Below are 22,517 nucleotides of genomic sequence, written 5' to 3'. Positions count from 1 at the left end.
CCGAGGAGGAAGAGGAGGAGGAAGAGGAGGGGGAGGAGGAGGAGGAGGAGGATGGTGCCCCGATACACGCGGAAGGCGGCCCCCCAGAGCCTGGAGCTGTGAGTCCAGCCTGGGCCTCGGGCGGCGGGGAGGGCTGGCCCGCCATCCATTCATTCACTCACTCACTCACGTTCATCCATCCATTCATTCACGTTCATCCATCCATTCATCCATCCACTCACATCCATCCACTCACATTCAACCATCCACTCACATTCATCCATCCACGCACATTCATCCACTCACATTCATCCATCCATTCATTCATTCACTCACATTCATTCACCCATTCATCCATCCATTCATCCATCCACTCATCCATCCACTCACATCCATCCACTCACATTCATCCATCCACGCACATTCATCCACTCACATTCATCCATCCATTCATTCATTCACTCACATTCATTCACCCATTCATCCATCCATTCATCCATCCACTCATCCATCCACTCACATCCATCCACTCACATTCATCCATCCACGCACATTCATCCACTCACATTCATCCATCCATTCATTCATCCACTCACACTCATCCATCCATTCATTCATCCACTCACATTCATCCACTCACATTCATCCATCCATTCATCCATCCGCTCACATTCATCCATCCATTCATTCATTCACATTCATTCATCCATCCATTCATTCATTCACATTCATCCATCCATTCATTCACTCACGTTCATCCACTCAGTCACATCCATCCATTCATTCATTTACTCACATTCCGTGGTTCAGTGGCAAAGAGCCCGGGCTGGGGAGTCAGAGGCCATCGGTTCGAATCTTGGTTCTGCCACTTGTCAACTGTGTGACTGTGGGCCAGTCACTTCACTTCTCTGGGCCTCAGTTCCCTCATCTGGAAAATGGGGATTAACTGTGAGCCTCATGTGGGACAACCTGATGACCCTGTATCTCTCCCAGTGCTTAGAACAGTGCTCTGCACATAGTAAGCGCTTAACAAATACCAACATTATTATTCATCCATCCATTCATTCATTCACTCACTTTCATCCATCCATGCACTCATATTCATCCATCCATGCATTCATTCACTCACATTCATCCATCCATTCATTCAATAGTATTTATTGAGCGCTTACTATGTGCAGAGCACTGTACTAAGCATTTGGAATGTACAGTTCAGCAACAGATAGAGACAATCCCTGCCCATTGACGGGCTCACAGTCTAATCGGGGGGGAGACAGACAAAAACAATAGCAATAAATAGAATCAAGGGGATGTACATCTCATTAACAAAATAAATAGGGTAATGAGAATATATACAAATGAGTGGATGAGCACAGTGCTGAGGGGAAGGGAGAGGGGGAGGAGCAGAGGGAAAGGGGGGACGAGGGCTAAACTGAGGGGAGGTGAAGGGGGGGTAGATGGGGAGCAGAGGGAAAAGGGGAGCTCAGTCTGGGAAGGCCTCTTGGAGGAGGTGAGCTCTCAGCAGGGCTTTGAAGAGGGGAAGAGAGTTAGTTTGGCGGAGGTGAGGAGCGAAGGCATTCCAGGACCGCGGGAGGACGTGGCCCAGGGGTCGATGGCAGGATAGGCGAGACCGGGGGACGGTGAGGAGGTGGGCGGCAGAGGAGCGGAGCCTGCGGGGTGGGCAGTGGAAAGAGAGAAAAGAGGAGAGAGAGGAGGGGGCAAGGGGATGGAGAGCCTTGAAGCCTAGAGTGAGAAGTTTTTGTTTTGTGCAGAGGTTCAATCCATTCATTGAGAAGCAGCATGGCTCAGTGGAAAGAGCCCAGGCTGGGAGTCAGAGGTCATGGGTTCGAATCCCGGCTCTGCCACTTGTCAGCTGTGTGACTGTGGGCACGTCACTTCACTGGGCCTCAGTGACCTCATCTGTAAAATGGGGATGACGACTGTGAGCCTCACGTGGGACAACCTGATTACCCTGTATCTACCCCAGCGCTTAGAACAGTGCTCTGCACGTAGTAAGCATTTAACAAATACCAACATTATTATTATTATTATTCAGTCACATTCACCCGTTCATTCATTCACTCATAGTCATCCATCCATCCATTCAGTCACTTTCATCCATCCATTCATTCACTCACATTCATCCATTCACTGACATTCAACCATCCATTCATTCAATCAGTCACATTCATCCATAAAATTATAAATATAAGTATGGTATTTGTTAAGCGCTTACTATGTGCAGAACAGTCAGACAATTATCGATTTGATTCAGAGAGATACCCACTTTAACTTGAATTACTGGGATAATTAGCTCAGTTCTTTCACTCGGCCTTTAGAAGTTTTTTGCCAGACACTGTTTTATCCATATGCCAGTTTATAGCAGGTACTTAATCTTCCCCTAGAAGGAGAATCCCCTACATTAAGTTCTGTTCATTGCTGAACGATTAAGTTTTCTTGATTATCCAAGGTAAAATCGTAAAACCATAATGATAATATCCAGGTTAAAATAATAGTTTATCCAGCACAGTATTTTGTCTCCCACAGTGGCACTAAGGGATGCATGAAAGAACTATGTGATGGTTGCTGTCCTTGACATAGACTCTACGCTCCTCGTGGGCAGAGATCATGTCTACCAACTTATTGTACTATTTCAAGCACTTAGTACAATATCTAAATAATGATAATGGCATCTCCCATCAGGATTTGCAGGTGACATCTAAATGCATGGTTAGGGATTTACCTCCTGACATCTCTAACTTTTCCCTCTAATAAGGTGTGTGAGGTCTCTCGTCCATGAATTTATGCAACTTCTTCTTGAGTCAGATCATTAAAAAAAATTCTGTGTCTGTCTCCCCACTCCTCAGAAACCTCTAATGGAGGCTCATCCATCTTTGCAACAGACGGGAACTCCTTACCACCAACTTGAAGCACTCAGTCAGCTCGCCCCTTCCTATCTAATTTTGCTAAATTCCCTCTAAAAAACCCAGCCTGCACATTTCATTCATTCAATAGTATTTGTTGAGCGGTTACTATGTGCAGAGCACTGTATTAAGCGCTTGGAATGTACAAATCGGTAACAGATAGAGACAGTCCCTGCCCTTTGACGGGCTGACAGTCTAATCCGGGGAGACAGATGGATAAAAACAAGACAACTTAATCACGATAAATAGAATCAAGGGGATGTACACCTCATTAACAAAATAAATAGGGTAATAACATATACAAATGAGCACAGTGCTGAGGGGAAGGGAGAGGGGCAGGAGCAGAGGGAAAGAGGGCTTAGCTGAGGGGAAGGGAAGGGGGAGAGAGCAGAGGGTGGAGGGGCAGCAGAGAAGGAGCAGAGGGAAAATAATAATGTTGGTATTTGTTAAGCGCTTACTATGTGCCGAGCACTGTTCTAAGCACTGGGGTAGACACAGGGGAATCAGCTTGTCCCACATGGGGCTCACAGTCTTAATCCCCATTTTACAGATGAGGTAACTGAGGCACCGAGAAGTTAAGTGACTTGCCCAAAGTCACACAGCTGACAAGTGGCGGAGCCGGGATTTGAACCCATGACCTCTGACTCCAAAGCCCGTGCTCTTTCCACTGAGCCACGCTGCTTCTCAAAAGGTAATCAGGTTGTCCCACATGGGACTCACAGTCTTAATCCCCATTTTACGGATGAGGGAATTGAAGCATAGAGGAAGTGAAGTGACTTGCCCAAAGTCGCAAAGCTGACAAGTGGCAGAGAGGGGATTAGAACCCACGACCTCTGACTCCCAAGCTGGGACTCTTTCCACTAAGCCACGTTAGAACAACTCATTCTGGGAAGGCCTCTTGGAGAAGGTGAGCTCTCAGTAGGGCTTTGAAGAGGGGAAGAGAGTTAGTTTGGTGCTCCTCCACCACCCTCTACCTCCTCTACCTCTACCTCCTCTACCACACTTTGCTCCTCTACCATCCAGCTCTCACTGTGGCTTGATGTTGTCCCTCTGGCTCCCGACCCTTTGCTCATGTCTTCCCGCTGGCCTGGAACTCACAGACCACCACTCACCCCATCTTCAAAGCCCTACTGATATCACGTCTCTTCCAATAAGCCTTACCTGACCAATCACTCTTTTCCACACCCTATTTGCCCTCCCTTCTCTGTTGCCTATTCACTCAGTTCTGTACCCCCCGATACCTCCCCTCCACAGTACGTATTTACATACCCTTAGACTCTGCTGCTTCCCATAACTTGATTTGGATGTCTGCCTCTCCTGTCAGATTGCATCTTCCTCGAGGGCAGGGATGGTGTCTACCAATTCTGCTGTATGGTACTCTCCCAAACTCTTAGTACAGTAAGCACTCAGGGAATACCACCGATCGATTAGGCAATTAAGGCCCTATTATAGCTGCCCCCAATGATCACATGTTGATCTGTCCCGAGAAGAGTAGCAGACACCTCACTTTTAGCGGATCGAGACTCAGAGTGATTTCCACCGACCATGCGTCGTGTCTTATTTCCCTTAGGCAAGGACTAACCAAAAATGCACTTGAACATCACCCTCCTCCAGATCAGCTGGATGAAATCTCCCCTGTCAGCGACAGCAATGGAAAAGACTCAAGTTACCAGAGGTATGTGCTTAGAACTAATGATAAAAGTTCTACTTTGAATGGCTGCATCGATATTAAAATTCTGAGTTTTTTACGTGCTGCCCTATTCCCATGTCTTGTTCTTGTGATGTTGTCTCTAAATGAAGTTATTCTCAAATTTCCAATAGTTTCTAATGCTATCAAATTTACACTCTTCATCCCGGAAAATAAAAATGGTGTTTGTTAAGGGCCTACTGTGGGCCGAGCACTGTGTTAAGTGCTTTGGGTAGATACGACAGAATCAGATCAGACACTTTCCCTGTCCCATGGAGACCAGGAAGAGGCTCCTCTGGGTGGATCAGCCTAGAGGGGATCTTTGTGGTAGATTTTGGGTGTCACAGCTTGTGAGAAAGTTGGAGGGACAGAGTGTTCCTGGCGGGTAATAATCCAGAGTGGTTACTTCCATCATGCTTAATAGAAAAGTGGACTGCACTTCGTAGAAACACCGACACAATTCCTTCTGAGAAAATCTGATCCAGTTTCTTCCCTCCCCATCCTGATTTCTCATTTAGTGAGTTTGAAATCATGCAAGAATCACCTTTTACGTCAGCTGACACTGGGAATTTGAGATCTGCTGTTCAGAGTTATACGGGCACGGGCATCTCCACCGAAGGCAGCTCGGACTTCTCCTGGGGATATGGTGTGAGTCGAACAAAAACAAATTGTCAGGGTCTTTTAAAGTGTACAGCTTACCACCACGAAGCAGGAGTCACTAAACTGAACTCGGGATTCACCAAACTGAACCTTAAAAACAAAAAATCAGTCTCTCCATTTCCTTCTAAATGCCCAAATTACCTTGAAACAGAATAAATTTGTAGCTATAATTGTGATTAGAGTAAATACAGAGGAATCTACCCTCATCCAAGTTACTACCTTTGAGTTCTCTGGTGGGTGCCATGACGGTTCCCAGGGAGCGATGGGCTGGGAGGGCTGGGTCATGGGAGGAGCAAGGGGAAGAGAGGAAGAAGTGCAATCAGTGTATTTATTGAGTGCTTACTTTGTGCAGAGTACTGTACTAAGTGCTTGGGAGAGTACAATAATAATAATGATGGTATTTGTTAAGCAGTTACTATGTGCAAAGCACTGTTCTAAGCTCTGGGGGGTTACATAGTAATCAGGTTGTCCCACGTAGGGTTCCCAATTTTAACCCCCATTTTACAGATGAGGTAACTGAGGCACAAAGAAGCTAAGCCACTTGCCCAAAGTTACACAGCTGGCAAGCGGCGGAGCCAGGATTAAAACCCATGACCTCTGACTCGCAAACCCGGGCTCTTTCCACTGAGCCATGCTGTTTGCCAATCACTCTTCTCAGCGCCGTAGTAGATACAAGGTTAATCGGGTTGGACACAGTCCTTGTCCCACATAGGCCTTCCAGCCTTAATCCCCATTTTACAGATGTGGGAACTGAGGTCCAGAGAAGTTAAATGACTTGCGTAAGGTCACCCAGCAGACAAGCGGCAGAGCCGGGATTAGAACCCATGACCTTCTGACTTCCAGGCCCCTGCTCTATCCACTAGGCCACGCTGCTTCTCCAGTAATAAATAATCATAAATAAAAAGACATGCACCTTGCCCACCATGGGGAAGAAGAGGAGGGAGCAGAGGAGGCAGGAGAGATGGAATGTGAGAAGCTGAAATCATCAGTATAAGTGGGCGAGAAAAGAGCTGAAGGGTTGGCCCCTTGGGAGAGATAGTAATAATGGTATTTAGTAAGCACTTATTGGGTGCAGAGCAGTGTACTAAGTCCTGGGAAAGAGTATGAACGTGGGGGTTAGACACGGCCCTGTCCCTCAGTGCCCGACTGTGGGGAAGTACGGACACTGGCTGAAACTGCATTGGGCGGAGAAGCAGCAGCAGGAGACGGAGCTCGGCAAGGCAGAGACTGGATATTTTGGCTACTTTGTTATGTTTTAAATGAATCCACCTATCTCAGGAGTAGTGTATTTCTTTCTCAGGCCTTATAGTTTGTCCATCAGGGAAATTAGACTCTGTCTTGATTTCTTGTTAGGGAGATGACTACTCAGATGCTCGGGGACTTGGCCGAGGTTATTCCAGGCAATGGCAGAATTTCTTCTGTTTCCCCTCTCCTCTTCAAATGAGATTCAGACTAATAAATTCCATTTCTCTCTTGTCAGTGGAGCCAGATAAATAGTTGACTGCTGAATAGCGCTAAGCTTGCTCCGGAAGAGAGAATTGAAATGCGGCCTTTTAACAAGTTGTTTTCTGTTTCCAGTAGAACTCACGAATCCAGTCAGAGTTGAAAGAAGGCTTCAGTTAGGAAACTCGATAGACAGGTTTAGAATTGGTCTTTGTCCACTATTGTTATTTTTGAAGTTTCACAATCTTATTTTCTATAAATGAATCGTCTTCAACTGGAAGGAGAGTCTTAGCTGATTAAGGCATTGTAAATATTCTTAGTTATTTAATAATGTTGGTATTTGTTAAGCGCTTACTATGTGCAGAGCAGTGTTCTAAGCGCTGGGGTAGATACAGGGTAATCAGGTTGTCCCACGTGAGGCTCACAGTTAATCCCCATTTTACAGATGAGGTAACTGAGGCACAGAGAAGTGAAGTGACTTTCCCACAGTCACACAGCTGACAAGTGGCGGAGCTGGGAGCCGAACCCATGACCTCTGACTCCAAAGCCCAGGTTCTTTCCACTGAGCCACACTGCTTCCCCTGACGTATAACCAGAAGAGAGTCAGTCTGAGAAATTTGGGCATGCACTATCGCCAAAGGAAATATGTCAGAATTTTAGATTTATTGCATGGTTTAAAAATGGTCTTTTTCCAAAACATGGGGCCTTTAAACAAAGTTCTCCAACTTCCCGCTCTTGTTTTCTGGTTAATTTTCTTAGGAGCTTGATAGAAATGCCACTGAAAGAGTCCAGTTGATGTTCAGGGATATCGATGAGCTCTTGTACGAGCAGAAATTAAGCATGCACGCCAAGGGGCTCCAGGAAGAGTGCCGACAGTGGACCTCCAGTTTTCCTCATCTCAGGTATTTAGGGGGTGGAGAAGTTTATGGGCAGATCTATGATCCGATGACTACAACTGGGTATTTCCCACAAGTGGCGTTTCAGTAGTGAACAAGCCTGCCAAATTTTGGGTTTTTTGATCATAATAGTTTGAATGGTATTACTTTGATTCTGTCATTGAAGGATTCTGGGTAAGTTGATAGTCACTCTGTGTGAAGTTCTGAATTATATCCCAGATTCCCTTCAGTTCCGTCAGCTTCCCAGGAGATCGTCTGTTCCCCAAGGCTTCTACTTGGAAGTATTCAGACCCAGTCATTGGAAGACGTCCATTCTGTTAAAAACTGCTGCCAAATGTGGGATTTTACTTTTTTCAGATATCTTGGTCTCCAGTTTTCATAACTCATAGCTTGTTGTTTTTTTCTCACTGTCTTCTTGTTAACCTCTTTTGGACAGTACCAAACTGAGAAGTCAGCCAAGGGGAAGAGTGTTCCTCAGTGTCTTTCCCAGTGACTCATTTAAGAAGCACCCTTTTGGGCAAATTGGGCACCGATCCCCATAAACAAAAATTTTGAGGTCCAGGTGGCTTAGTCTGAATGTTCCGGAAGCGAGACACAGAAGATGGTTTCAGTTCTTGGCTAATCACAAGATAGGACCTGGACCTGGGCGGAATTGTAAATGTGTTAGTAAATCTGAGTGCACATTTTATGAGCTTTTTCTCTGACTTCCAGAAGGCTCTTTCTACTGGCTCAGGATCAACAGTAGTCTGCTTTAATAAGAGAAAGACAGCATTTTTCTCAAGCAGCCAAATTTTCTAATTTGGAAAAGCCATCTCCTCTCTTAGTCCTCTTGACTTCAGATTTTTAACAATAAAAAGGAACTAAAGAATCCTTCGGCTGGCCTACCCAAGCTTAAAAAATTGTGTTGAAAAGATTCTGCTTACACTCTCTTCCCCGCTCTCCCCATTTTTGATCACTTTTAATATGGGATTGTGACTTCTGTGTAGCATATTGACATTTAGTCCTAAAGCTTTCAATAGTGAACATGCTTGTCAAATGTTGGTTTTTTTGATTGTAAGACTTTTGAGTGTTTTACTGTGCTTCTCTCGTATGAAGGATTCTGGGTAAGCAGATAGTCACTCCATGTGAAGGTTATGGATTATATCCCACATCCCCTTCTGTTACTTCAACTTCCCAGGAGATCAACTTTCCCCAAGAGAGAGATTCTACTGTGTAAGTATTGGATCATTCATTCATTCATTCATTCATTCAATTCATTCAATAGTATTTATTGAACGCTTACTATGTGCAGAGCACTGTACTAAGCATTTGGAGTGTACAAATCGGGAATAGATAGAGACATTCCCTGCCCATTGATGGGCTTACAGTCTAATCGGGGGAGACAGACAAAAACAATAGCAATAAATAGAATCAAGGGGATGTACATCTCATTAAATCTTGTTTGAACCTCCAGAGCTCGGTCTGGCTTCTCTTTCCCAAGTGCCAGCTCTTTGGGAAATTCAAGTAAGACAGTGAAAATGATTTTCAATAATAATATAAATGCACCGGTGTGTTGTGCCCTGTGATAAGGGGGATGGTCGTGTTTGCTGTTATTTTGGGAGGAAGGAAACCAAGTTACAGGCAACCGTCTTGGTTCAATTCATGCATTCATTCAGGAGTATTTATTGAATGCTTCCCGTGTACAGAGCACTGTACTGAATGCTTGGGAGAGCGCAATGTAAAATTAAACAGACACATTCCCTGCCCTCAGTGAGTTTACAATCTAGAGAAGTAGCATGGCTTAGTGGAAAGAGCCCGGGCTTGGGAGCCAGAGGACGTGGGTTCCAATCCCAGCTCTGCCACTTGTCTGCTGTGTGCCTTTGGGCAAGCCACTTAACTTCTCTGTGCCTCAGTTACCTCATCTGTCAAATGGGGATTAAGACTGTGAGCCCTACGTGGGACGAACCTGATTACCTTGCGTGTACCCCAGTGCTTAGAACAGTGTTTGGCACATAGTAAGCGCTTAACAAATGCCATAATTATTAATTATTATTATTCTTGTTGTTAGAGAGGGAGACAGATATTAATAGAAATAAATTACAGGTATGTACATAAGTGCCGTGGGGCTGGGAAGGGGGCTGAATAAAGGGAGCAAGTCGAGGCAATGCAGAAGAGAGTGGGAGAAGAGGAAAGGAGGGCTTAGTCAGGGAAGGCCTCTTGGAGGAGTTGTGCCCTCAATAAGGCTTTGAAAGCAGGGAGAGTAATTGTCTGTCGGATCTGAAGAGGGAGGGTGTTTCAGGCCAGAGGCAGGACCTGGGGGAGAGGTCGGCGGCAAAATAGATGAGATCGAGGTACAGTGAGAAGATCGGTATTAGAGGAACGAAATGCGTAGGCTGGTTTGCATTAGGAGAGTAGCGAGGTGAGGTAGGAGGGGGCAAGGGGATTGAGTCCTTTAAAGCCAATGATGAGTTTTTGTTAATATTTGGTATGAATTTGGTATGGTGGCCAAAGGAAGCGGGTACCCAAAGGGAGTGGATTCTTGGATTCTAGACCAGAGGTGCCAACTAAGTGTGCCGGTGGAGAAAGATTTGGCTAGGCAGTGGCCCAGTAATCTTCCTTAGGTGGCAGTGGTGTGTTTAGAAAGACTGCGCTCTTGCCTCCTGTTTCTCAAAAATGCCGTTTTTCTCTTTCCTAGGTTTGGAATAAGGGGCAAGAAGTTACCCCTCTCTGTTTCTCACCTCCATAAATCTTCTTCTATCCCTCAATCTCCGAGTCTGTACTCTACCGAAAGCGAAGAAGAGGAAGAAAGTGTGATCGTCTCTGAAGGAATAATAGAGGAATACTTAGCATTTGACTGCAGAGACATGTAGGTATTTTGTCTTTTAAGATTTTATCCCCTTCCCTGTTGCTGTCTTTTATATCTAATTTTCACTCTGTATTGCAAATCTCAACCGTAATTAATTAGCTTGACCTCAGTCTTTGTGTTTTGATGTTAAATCTTTTTGTTAGCCTGAGCTTCAGAGATTAGTTTTTCGGTGACATCAGGTTCTCGATTGAGGCTCATCTCCTCCTTACGACTCTTCTCTGCTTTGAGCCCTGTGGACTTTAAAGGCGGCTTCACACAGAGATGAGTTTGTTGAGCACTCGGCAGAAAGTAATCACGAAGTCTCTTCCCCACTCATTCTCTACTTTTTCTCACTTCCCTCCCTGTAGGGAAGAGATGCTACATGAAAAGAAATCAGGAGTGTCTTCAGAGAGGCGGAAATTAGGTTACCCACCCATTTCTCCATTCTACTGCATGAAGGAGGCAGTGTTGGCTTATGTATTTGACCACGTATGGAGCAAAGTCCTTGACTGTATGGAGGAGCTGATCCGCAAGTACTGGGAGGGATCAGCATCAGGTGAGGATCAGAGTGAAAGTTTAATGTAAAAATGGACGATAATCTTATAATCTAATTGATTACCCTCGGCTCGGCAGAGGACCTTTCATCTTTAGCCTATTAAATTTAGCGACTACAACTTCGTAGAGCTAGATTTTTTTAGAGGGTTTCCGCCCAATTCATTTTCTGCAAATTAATATTTGTGTAGTTAATCCTCAATTCTGCCATAATCTGCATTTTCAATATGCGTTTTTGGGAAAATGTGATTAGGAAATTTGGGAACTTCCAAACAAGAAATTACTTGTACATACAGATGGCGTCAGAATAGATGAATGTGTCACCCCAAGTTTTCCTCAGTGCAGCTTTTCCGTTCTACGAGAACTGGGCGTATTTAATTTTTGCTAATACTTTATGAGTCATTAGAAAACATAATCTTTAGGCTTTCCCTTTCCCATTTGACATGTTGAGTGGGAATTTGATGTTCTCATCCTGATATTTTATGGATCGTAAAGTTATTATTGCTCCTGTCACTCTTGTCACCTTGGCAGTTGTGTTCTCAGGATTCTCTTGTAGTGATCTCTCCCAAGTGTTTAGTACAATGCTCTGCACACAGAAAGCGCTCAATAATTGATTGATTGATTGATCGTGTGAAAACAAACGCTCACATCCTAGAGGGCTCCACTTCCGGAAACAAGTCGTGTAGAGTAATTGAAGGACTTTAGGGTGTAAATCGCTGGGTATCAGTGGGAGCTTTGGACAGAGTTTTGACACTTGCCTTTCCTCTTCAGAGTGACTGAGTCAAGCGAAGCCATCCACTTCAAAACTGCGTCTTGTTGCCCTGGCATTCCTACCTGGTGATGTAAAGACGATGGATTGATTGGTTTCCCGGGCATAGGGTGGTTGCGGTCGACGTGGTCTTAAGGGTTTCTTAAGTGGTTCAGAAGGTCCTGGGTTCTAGTTCTGGCTCCGCCATTTGTCTACTCTGTGACCTTGGGCAAGTCACTTGACTTCTCTGGGCCTCAGTCACCTCTTCTGTAAAATGGGGATTAAGACTGTGAGCCCCATGTGGAACAGGGACTGTGTCCAAACTGATTGGCTTGTATTTACCCTAGTGCTTAGGACAGTACTAGACACATAGGAAATGCTTAACAAATATTATTATTACTATTATTATTTAGGAGGATGGAAACGGCAGGGACTGTCTCTATCTGTTGCCGACTTGTTCATCCCAAGCGCTTAGTACAGTGCTCTGCACATAGTAAGCGCTTAATAAATACTATTGAATGAATGAATTAATCCAACACTATCTGGCTTTTTTATGATTAGTAATAGTAGTAATCATGGCTCAGTGGAAAGAGCCCGGGCTTGGGAGTCAGAGGTGAGTGAGGTCATGCGTTCTAATCCAGACTCCACCGCTTGCCAGCTGTGTCACTTTGGGCAAGTCACTTAACTTATCTGTGCCTCAGTTACCTCATCTGTAAAACAGGGATGAAAACTGTGAGCCCCACATGGAAAGCCCCACCTGATCACCTTGTATCCCCCCAGCGCTTAGAACAGTGCTTTGCACATAGTAAGTGCTTTGCAAATACCACCATTATTATTATTAGTAGTAGTAATAGTACTATTAATAAAAAAAGCCAGGTAGTATTGGATTCACACACTCCTAAATAATACTCTATTATTTAGCACCAATTACCTGACTTTATTTTATAGCACCTCCCACTTCAAACTCTTTTTTCCTTGTCCTCTAGCACTTTCAAACCTTTTCACTCCCCACCACACACAGTAGAGGGTGTTCGAAGGATTGGAAAATAAAACAATTTTTCTATTTCCCAGCTCCTCCATTTGCCAAGGTTGAAGGCAAAACACTTCCCCTTCCTCCCCATGAGAGAGCAGCGGGACCCTTTTCCTCAGTGAGAGGTTTGGAAGAGAATTAGTCAATTACCCTGGAACCTTGGTTCGTGTGCTCTGCTTTCAGTGAGAGTCTGTAAATGTCAAGGAAAAGAATTCTGCAGGTTATTTCGTAGCCGAAGTACCTGGATCAATACGAGGGTCAAAGAAAAGCTTATGGTCTCTAGAGTATGTCTCTACAGCCCCTTAAACTGTAAGCTCCTTATGAGCAGGGACTGGGTCTTTTATATTGTTCTACTCTCATTCATTCAATAGTATTTATTGAGTGCTTACTTTGTGCAGACCACTGTACTAAGCGCTTGGAATGTACAAATCGGTAACAGATAGAGACAGTCCCTGCCCTTTGACGGGCTTACAGTCTAATCGGGGGAGACAGACAAGAACAATGGCAATAAATAGAATCAAGGGGAAGAACATCTCATTAAAACAATAGCAAATAAATAGAATCAGGGTGATCTACATCTCATTAACAAAATAAATAGGGTAATGAAGATATATACAGTTGAGTACTAAGCACTCTGCACACAGTAAATGCTCAATAAACACTATCGACTGACAGGAAAAGACTGGGTTTTCTCTCCTCTCTCCTCTTTTCTACTACAAGTAGAAAACTACAATCCCATCTAGACTATAAACTGGTTACGGGCAGGGAATTTGCTAATTCTGTTGTACTCTCCCAGGAGCTTAATACAGTGCTTTACCATAGTAATCACTCAGGAAATATCATTGATTGATTGATTGATCGACTGAGGCAAACATATGTCTGTAAGCATGTGGCAACTACAGGAATTATAAAAGTTCAACAGTCTTTAGGAGAAGTTTGCACTTGGCAATTTTGAAGGCAGCTGTGGATATGGGGTTGAATCCCTGAACTTAATACCTTCCCTATGAGTCTGCCTGCTGTGTAGAAGGTCTTTACCAAATTAAGGTTTTTCCCCACATTTTTCTTGAAAAAGGAATAATTTGTTTTTTAATACTTAGTCCTGAAAACTGAATCTCCTGCATCCTGCTTAATCACAGTGTTTCAGAAAACTTCGTGAAATTATTTTATTTCCTACACACAGCAAAATCATCTCAGGAAGCTTGAGTCTTTCAGATACCGGAGAATGTATAAGGTCAAGTAAACATGATAATGAGGGATTCTGGGCTACAGGGCTACACTTAACATCCAATGGCAAGAGAGAATCAATCAATTGTATTAATTGAACACTTACTGTGTGCAGAGTACCAGGAACTTGGGAGAGTAGCGTACAATAGAGATGGTAATCATGTTTCCTGATCACAGGAACCCACGATCCGGGGTGGGGACAGATATTAAAATCACCAGTGGTATTTATTGAGTACTTACCATGCAGAGCACTGTCCTAAGCACTTGGAAGGATACAGTACAATAGTCGGTAGACATATTCCCTATCCACAATGAGCTTACAGTCTAGAGGGGGAGACAGAAATTAATATAAATAATTTACAGAAATGTACAGAAGTGCCGAGGGTGGGGTGAATACCTAATGCCCAAAAGGTACAGATTCCTGGACCTAAACACACAGAAGGGAGAGAGAGTTAGAGAAGAGAGGGCTTAATTGGAGAAGCCTCTTGGAGGAGATGTGACCTTTTTAAGGCTTTAAAGGTTGGGAGAGTGTTGATCTGATCAGTTGTATTTATTGAGCACGTACTGTGTGTAAATCACTATCCTGAGCACTTGGGAGAGTTTACTGTGACAGAATCGGCAGACTCGTTTTCTGCCCACATGGAGGGGGAGGGAGTTCCAAGCTAGAGGGAGGACATGGGAGAGCGGGCGATGGTGAGAAAGATGAGATTGGTGCACAGTGAACAGGCTGGCGGTAGAGGAGGGCAATGTGTGGGCTGGACTGTAGTAGGAGATCAGTGAGGTGTGGAAGGAGGGGGCAAGCTGATTGAGTGCTTTAAAGCCGATGGTAAGGAATTTCTGTTTGGCGGTAAAGTACAGATATGTAAATAAGTGCTGTGGGATTGAATATCAAGTGCTAAAAGGGTATGGATCCAAGGGCGTGGGTAATGCAGAAGGGAGAGGGAGTAAGGGAAATATGGGGCTAGTCACGGAAGGCCTTTTGGAGGAGATGTGATTTTAATAAGGCCTTGGAGGTGGGGAGTCTCGGAGGTGGGGAGAGTGGTGGTCTGTCGTATATCAAAGGGGAGGGAATTCCAGGTCAGAGGGAGAACACGGGAGTGGGTAGGTGGCGAGATACACAAGATCTAGGTACAGCGAGTAGGTTGGGATTAGTGGAATAAAGTAGGAGATCAGTGAGGTAAGGTAGGAAAGGGTGAACTGAGTGAGTGCTTTAAAGCCAGTGGAAAGGAGTTTCTGTTTGATGCAGAGGTGGATGGGCAACACTTGGAGGTTCTTGAGGAGTGGGGAGACATGGACTGAATGTTTTTTTTAAGAAAAATCATCTAGGCAGTAGGGTTAAGTTTGTAGAGACAGTAGGCAGGGAGATCAGTGAGGAGGCTGATGCAGTAATAATAATGTTGGTATTTGTTAAGCGCTTACTATGTGCCGAGCACTGTTCTAAGCGCTGGGGTAGACACAGGGGAATCAGGTTGTCCCACGTGGGGCTCACAGTCTTAATCCCCATTACCTTGTATCCCGCCCCCCCCAGCGCTGAGAACAGTGCTTGGCACATAGTAAGCGCTTAACAAATACCATTATCATTATAATTATAGTGAACTTCCAAGGATCAATGTAAGGATGGAGAAAAAGAGAAGGAATATGAAAAAAGGACCACAATGGTTCAGAAAGTTGAAGGAGGAGGGACCTGGGGTGACCGTGACTAGTATCTCGAGTCGATGGTTGAGATGGATGATATGGGCTTCAAAGAAAGGGAAAAGAGAGGGAGGGGGAATGATGCAGAAGTGGCACTGGGGAGCAAGAAAGAAGTCAAACCTTCCCCTTTACCCACTGAGTCTTGGGGAGTGGGAGAAGGCAAGGCCCCTTCTGGAGAGAGCATCAGGGAAGACAGTTTCACCTGGGGAGAGTCAGGTATCAGTAATGGTGAGGAGAAGCGGTGACTGGATCAGGATCAGGTCAAGGATGAAGGGAAGCTTTCCCATGTTGGAGCGGGCGTTTCGTAGGCCACACTTAGCTGAGGCGGCGGGGCGGGGGATGGTGGAGGAGACGATACCAGGGGGTTGGATGGGAGTGAGCTGACGGGCCAGCATCGTGGGGGTGGGGGACGAGGGACGGAGCTAGGGAAAAAAAAATATTGGTATTTGTTAAGCGCTTACTATGTGCAGAGCACTGTTCTAAGCGCTGGGGGAGATACAGGGTAATCAGGTCGTCCTTCGTGAGGCTCACAGTTAATCCCCATTTTACAGATGAGGGAACTGAGGCACAGAGAAGTTAAGTGACTTGCCCACAGTCACACAGCTGACAAGTGGCAGAGCCCAGATTCGAACCTATGACCTCTGACTCCCAAGCCCAGGCTCTCTCCACTGAGCCACGCAGCTTCCCTAAGAAAGAAGGACAGGGATAGGGCAAAATGAAGTCATTATAACACAACGGCACTTGGTGGACAAGTGAGGAGAATGGATGAGCCGCAGTATATCCAAGCAGCTACAGGGAGGAAAGATGAAATTGGCTTATAGAAAATGAGGAGGCAGAGGAAACATTTTAAGCACACGGTAAAATAAAGCCTCAGCCGATGCTGCGTCCCAGCTGGGAACTGGAGATCAGTTGCCGCAGATAGATCAGTCAGTGTGGTGCACTGGAATCAAGAAAGGAGGAGCTCTTTTCAAGCTGAAGCTCCGACAGGGTCGTGAGGTGAGGAGGCAAGAGTGAAAACAGTATCAATTGCTGCAGACAAGCGTGGAAACAGAGCAAGGGCCAGCGTTTGTGTGTGTGCAGTGCAGAGGCAAAATTGGGCTTTTCAGTCACCTACTCATAAGTGCACTGTAAGCGCCCAGTAGATGCGATTGAATGAATGAAGAAGTGAATTTCACCTTCAGTGGCATCTCCATCGAGTGTGAAGGACAACTATCTGACTACCTCACAAATTACACATATGTATGGGGCAGAGTTATCAGACGATAGAAGACTGTGGCGATTTACATTTTAATCCCCAAATCATGGTCAAGCATGGTTTCTGGGAGCTGAGGTTTATTCGACCTTCAAAGTAAGGAAACATCAAGCCCAGGGCTTCGTTTTCCCTGCATACGATTCACCTCTCTGATCAATCAGGGTGCAGCGAATCCATTGCAAAGCTAGATAAAAGACAGTATTTTGAAGCAGCTGTGCCTACTAACGTGTTTCCCCCACGTGGATTTTGTCCCCCACCACAGATGATGAGAGCAACGTGCTGACCATAGAGCCAGCGAGGTCAGGCACCGGCAGTCCTTGTGTTTCTTGCGAGCCTCAGCCACTGGTGTTACCTCGAGTGCCCCAGACTAAGGTGTTCTCCTTCACCTCAAACTCGGTAAGCCCAGATCGAGCGGCCCGGGCAATTCTATCCCCTCAGACCTGGGGCTGCACTTTTAAGGGAGTCCAGGCAAGTCTTTTGGGAAGGCAGTCAGTCAGTTGTATTTATTGAGCTCTTAATAATAATAATAATAATGTTGGTATTTGTTAAGCGCTTACTATGTGCAGAGCACTGTTCTAAGCGCTGGGGTAAACACAGGGGAATCAGGTTGTCCCACGTGGGGCTCACAGTCTTAATCCCCATTTTACAGATGAGGGAACTGAGGCACAGAGAAGTGAAGTGACTTGCCCACAGTCACACAGCTGACAAGTGGCAGAGCTGGGATTCGAACTCATGAGCCCTGACTCCAAAGCCCGTGCTCTTTCCACTGCGCCACGCTGCTTCTTACTGTGTGCAGCGCTCTGTACTAAGCACTTGGGATAGTACAGTATAACAAAAAAGTGCCCACAATGAGCTTACAGTCTAGAGAGGTAGATCTTGTTTCCCAGCTGGGAAATAGCACCCATTAATAAATTGTGGTATTTGTTAAGTGCTTACTATGTGCAAAGCACTGTTCTAAGTTCTGGGGGATACAAGGTGATCAGGTTGTCCCACGTGGGGCTCACAGTTTTAATCCCCATTTGACAGATGAGGTAACTGAGGCACAGAGAAGTTAAGTGACTTGCCCAAGGTCACACAGCTGACTAGCAGTGGAGCTGGGATTAGAACCCGTGACCTCTGACTCCCAAGCCTGTGCTCTTTCCACTGGGCCACGCTGCTTCTCTTAATTCATTAATTAGTCAGCAGGATTGATTAAGCATCCACTGTAGAGCATTGAACATTAGGCGTTGGAGGAGTAATAATTAATAACAATAATAATAATGGGATTTATTAAACACTTATATGTGCCAAGCACTGTACTAAGCACTGGGGTAGATCTAGTACAGTCAGATCAGACACAGTCCCTATCCTGTGTGGGGCTCACAGTCTAAGGGGGAGGGAGAGGGAACAGGTATTGACTCCTCATTTTACAGAAGAGGATTGGAAGCACAGAGAAGTTACGTGACTTGTCCAAGGTCACACAGCAGGCAAGGGTGGAACTGGGATCAGAACCCAGGTTCTCTGACTCCTGTTCCTCTGCTCTTTCCACTAGGCGCCCTCTCCCCCCCGCCCGCTTTTCTGCCACTCAGGCATCTGTCATTGTTATTCTTTTGATTGTGTTTTGGTGTTCGAATATTAGTTGTATTTCTGGTTTTCATATCACCTCTAGTGCGTAAGTTGTTAACTGAAATATGGACGCTCTTCATTTATAGATGTAATGGACTAAATGATGCAATTCCGATCAAAGAGTAGTTCAGTCAATGAGTAACTCATTTTCATTCGTTGAGAAAAGACAGTCATAAACCAGATCCTTTCAGATAACCAGAACTCTGTGGGTGTAATTTGTAATTAATCAGGAGTTTATATTCTCATCAGCTCTTCACATGCTTTAGGAATAGATGTTCCTAAAAAGTTCAGAATGAGAACAAACCACAAACAGGGATAACTACCAGTTTTTTGCTTTTAATTTTTCCCCTTCTACTCCCCGAACCTTCTCCTCTCTCTTACCATTCCTTACCCTACTTTTCTGCTATTATCCTCTCTGTTGTTCTTGAATCTTCCATCTTGTGTGTGTAAGTGCTCCTAACCCAGATGTGGCACCCAAACCAAAAATGGGGGGAAAGTGCTTCAAGTATGCATGCTGGAGAAAGTAAAGACGTGCCAATGCCATTCTGGTGGATGATGTTTCTGCCTTTCTTTGGCCATCAGTCTGAGTTTCAGAGATTTTTCCAGTTTTGCCGTTCACACAGAAGAGATGCAGATACTGTTCGGAAACTAGGTCGTATTAACCCATGACTTTCTCTTGGGCCTCCCAGCTGTTCAGCTGAAGCATTGGAGCCATGATTTTAAAACAAAATGAGGAAATCCAGTTATTTCACGATGAAGTATAACACCGTACTGAGTTAGCTACTTGCTTAAGGGAAGAGATCCAATCGTGACACTGTTCCTAGTTCAGAAGTTCTTGGCTTTTATTAAAGTAATATTTGTCAAGGGTGACACTACCAAGCTGGGGTGGAGTTAAATGAAGGATTCTGTAATGGTTTGTTTTGGCTTATAGATGAATCTCTGTCAGGGAGCAAGTGGAAGTCCTCAGCAAAATCTGAATGGCTTGCTGATTCACGGGATGCCATTACATCCGAGAAACCTCTCCCTAATGGACAGAATCTTGTAAGAAAAATCATTTTTAAAAATCTGTAATGACTGGAATTTAATGGGTTCTTCAGACAATGAAAAAAATTCAGGCATCTTGGGTGATGGCTCAATACTTCTTGTATCCAGTATTTTGTGGTTCTAGATTTCTTGTATTTCTCAAATATTACTTATGGAGACTTTTTTTTATACACATATTCCACATTCCTTATGGAGAGGACTGTCAAGAAACTATTTCATCAATGCTAGGAAATTCAGTCACTGAGAAGCAAGCAGTGAATAATTTTTTAAACAGCTGAAACTCCATCTAAGAACATTAGGGGTACCTTATCAAATTCAGCCAAAGCTCTTGTCCAGAGTACTCCTGCCCTTCCATTTATGGCTTCCCTTGAGGGTCAATGGTGTTTGGTATGGTCTGATTAACCTCCTCCTGTCTGAGAAAAATAGTACCTAATTATAACAATAATTATAATTGTGGTATTTGTTAAGCACTTACTACGTGCCAAGCAGTATACTACGTTTGGGATAGATACAAGATAATCTGGTCCCACATGGGGCTCACTGACTAAGTATGATAATAATAATTCTGGTATTTGTTTAGCACTTACTGTGTGCCAAGCACTGTTCTAAGCACTGGAGTAGATACAAGGTAATCAGGTTGTCCCATGTGGGGCTCACAGTCTCAATCCCCATTTTACAGATGAGGTCACTGAGGCACAGAGAAGTGAAGTGACTTGCCCAAGGTCACACAGCAGACAAGTGGCAGAGCCGAGATTAGAACCCATGACCTCTGACTCCCAAGCCCTTGCTCTTTGCAGATAAGGGAACTGAGACACAGAGTAATAATAATGTTAGTATTTATTAAGTGCTTACTATGTGCAGAGCACTGTTCTAAGTGCTGGGGTAGATACAGGGTAATCAGGTTGTCCCACGTGAGGCTCACAGTCTTAATCCCCATTTTACAGATGAGGTAACTGAGGCACAGAGAAGTGAAGTGACTTGCCTACAGTCACACAGCTGACAAGTGGCAGAGCCAGGATTCGAACCTATGACCTCTGACTCCCAAGCCCGGACTCTTTCCGCTGAGCTACGCTGCTTCTCTCAATTAGTTAAATTGACCTGCCCAAGGTCACACTCGGATATATGGCCAAGCTGGGATTAGAACCCAGGTCCTCTGACTCCCAGGCCTGTTCTTTTCACCAGGCCACCTTGAAATTAAATTGTTTTTTTTTTGGCCAAACCCACTTATTTTTGGCTATCCTCACACTGTTCCAGAGATGAAAGGAGGGGAAGGAGTTACTGCTTCCATTTTTAGATGGGGAAATTGAAGCTCAGACCGTAAAGCTATTTGAAAGTCACCCTGGAAAAGCTGTTTGAAATCCCTCGGCCGTCTGGTGTTCGGTTTACTTGTCCCTGCATTGGACTGCGGTGCTCTCTAGTGATCTCATAACAATTAGCTCTTATCCTTGACATCAGGTTGATGGAAATTAGAGCATTACCTCAAATTCCCCCCCACCTCCCTAAAAAAACTCCACAGACGTTCCCTAACCTCCAAACTACATGAATTTGTAGCTTTATTAATTAAGCTGAATTTGGTTCACAAAGGGCAAATATTTATCACTGAATTCCCCGTCGTAATGGCTAGTCATCACACCCTGATTGTCTCTATTGAGAGGCACAGGAATCGTTGGGTCAGGAGAAGGCTGAACAGTCTTTGGAAATAATTATAATACTTACGGTATTTGTTAAGCGCTAACTATGTGCCAGAGCTGCCCTAAGCGCCCGAGAGGATACAAGCAAATTGGGTTGGATACAGTCCCTGTCCCACATGGGGCTCGCAGTCTTAATCCCCATTTTACAGATGAGGTAACTGAGGCCCAGAGAAGTTAAATGACTTGCCCAAGGTGACGCAGCAGATAAGTGACCGAGCCAGGATTAGAATCCAGGTCCTTCCGACTCCCAGGCCCGTGCTCTATCCACCAGGCCCTGCTGAGTAAGTCAGACAGCATATATTTATGAAGCCCCTACTGGGTGTGTATCATCATCCCAGCTCTTGAGGAGGCCCAGAAGGATGCAGAGATTGGACGGTTGAGTTCCCTAACCTCCAAACTACCTCAATTTGTAGCTTTATTAATTAAGCTGAATTTGGTTAATTCACTTCAGCCAGGTCTAAAATCAATTTGCAAGCATGGGTGAATCTATTCTTGGAGATTAGTTTCCCTCTCATATATGAAGATCTTTTCTAAGGGATCTAAGAACATATGGAACTCAGAGGAGTTCTATTTATATGCTGTAATGTACGAATTCTGCTTTGTTTCTTTTCCTCCACTAGAGATCTGGATGATAAGCTCCTTACGAGGCCTCGGTCCAGCACCATTCTGTCAAACCGAAGTTGGCCAAATCGTCCCCTGGAGCTCAGTACGTCTTCTCTGTTGTACAGCGCACAGTCCGCCAGAAGACGCAACCCTCCACCACGCACCCTTCACCCCATCAACGTCAGCCATTCTCACTCAGGGACACCAAGACCCAAGGAGGATGTCGTCAGAGGAACACGACTGTATGTGTACAAATCGTAAATTCTGTGAGGTTTGAGGTTGGGGAGTTATCTGGTGCTAAAAAAAGGGAGAGAAAATGCAAATGATATGTATAGCGGTATTTGCTAAGTGCTTTCTGTGGGCCAAGCACTGTGCTGAATCTGGGGAGAGAAAAGACGCAGTCTCTGTCTCACAGGAGCTCGCAGGCTAAGAGGGAGAGAGAACAGATATTTAATCCCCGTTTTACAGACGAGGAAACCGAGGCACAGAGAAGTTAAGGGACATGTCCAAGGGCACATGTCAGGCAAAGTCAGGACCAGAACTCAGTCCCTCGCTCTTCTCTGTAGGCCACAAGCTCAGTTAATAATAGAAGTCCCACCTGCTAGAAATCTATCAAAATTGATTTTTTTATCCTAATCCTCCCTGACTTCTTGACTACCTTTG

At 44.9% G+C, this 22,517-nt stretch overlaps 1 protein-coding gene across 4 annotated transcripts in view; it reads left to right on the top strand.

The window, feature by feature from the left end:
* The first annotated feature begins 1 nt into the window (after position 1).
* Positions 2-22,517, top strand: part of FAM149B1 (family with sequence similarity 149 member B1) — a 34,898-nt gene continuing 12,382 nt past the window's right edge. For 2 of the 4 annotated variants that reach the window (XM_029060324.2, XM_029060323.2), the window contains exons 1-10: positions 2-98; positions 4,474-4,578; positions 5,109-5,238; positions 7,453-7,595; positions 8,685-8,801; positions 10,264-10,434; positions 10,782-10,969; positions 17,174-17,307; positions 19,448-19,557; positions 21,872-22,096. In XM_029060324.2, the coding sequence (XP_028916157.1) occupies positions 52-98; positions 4,474-4,578; positions 5,109-5,238; positions 7,453-7,595; positions 8,685-8,801; positions 10,264-10,434; positions 10,782-10,969; positions 17,174-17,307; positions 19,448-19,557; positions 21,872-22,096 (1,370 nt within the window). In that variant the 5' untranslated portion in view covers positions 2-51. Of the gene's footprint in view, positions 99-3,567; positions 3,595-4,473; positions 4,579-5,108; positions 5,239-7,452; positions 7,596-8,684; positions 8,802-10,263; positions 10,435-10,781; positions 10,970-17,173; positions 17,308-19,447; positions 19,558-21,871; positions 22,097-22,517 lie in introns of those variants that run through there. The other 2 variants (XM_029060325.2, XM_029060326.1) reach the window with 2 other exon arrangements.

This window comes from Ornithorhynchus anatinus, chromosome 3 (genome assembly GCF_004115215.2).
Source record: "Ornithorhynchus anatinus isolate Pmale09 chromosome 3, mOrnAna1.pri.v4, whole genome shotgun sequence".
NCBI lineage: Eukaryota > Metazoa > Chordata > Mammalia > Monotremata > Ornithorhynchidae > Ornithorhynchus > Ornithorhynchus anatinus.
This window is presented reverse-complemented; position numbering and strand designations above follow the sequence as displayed.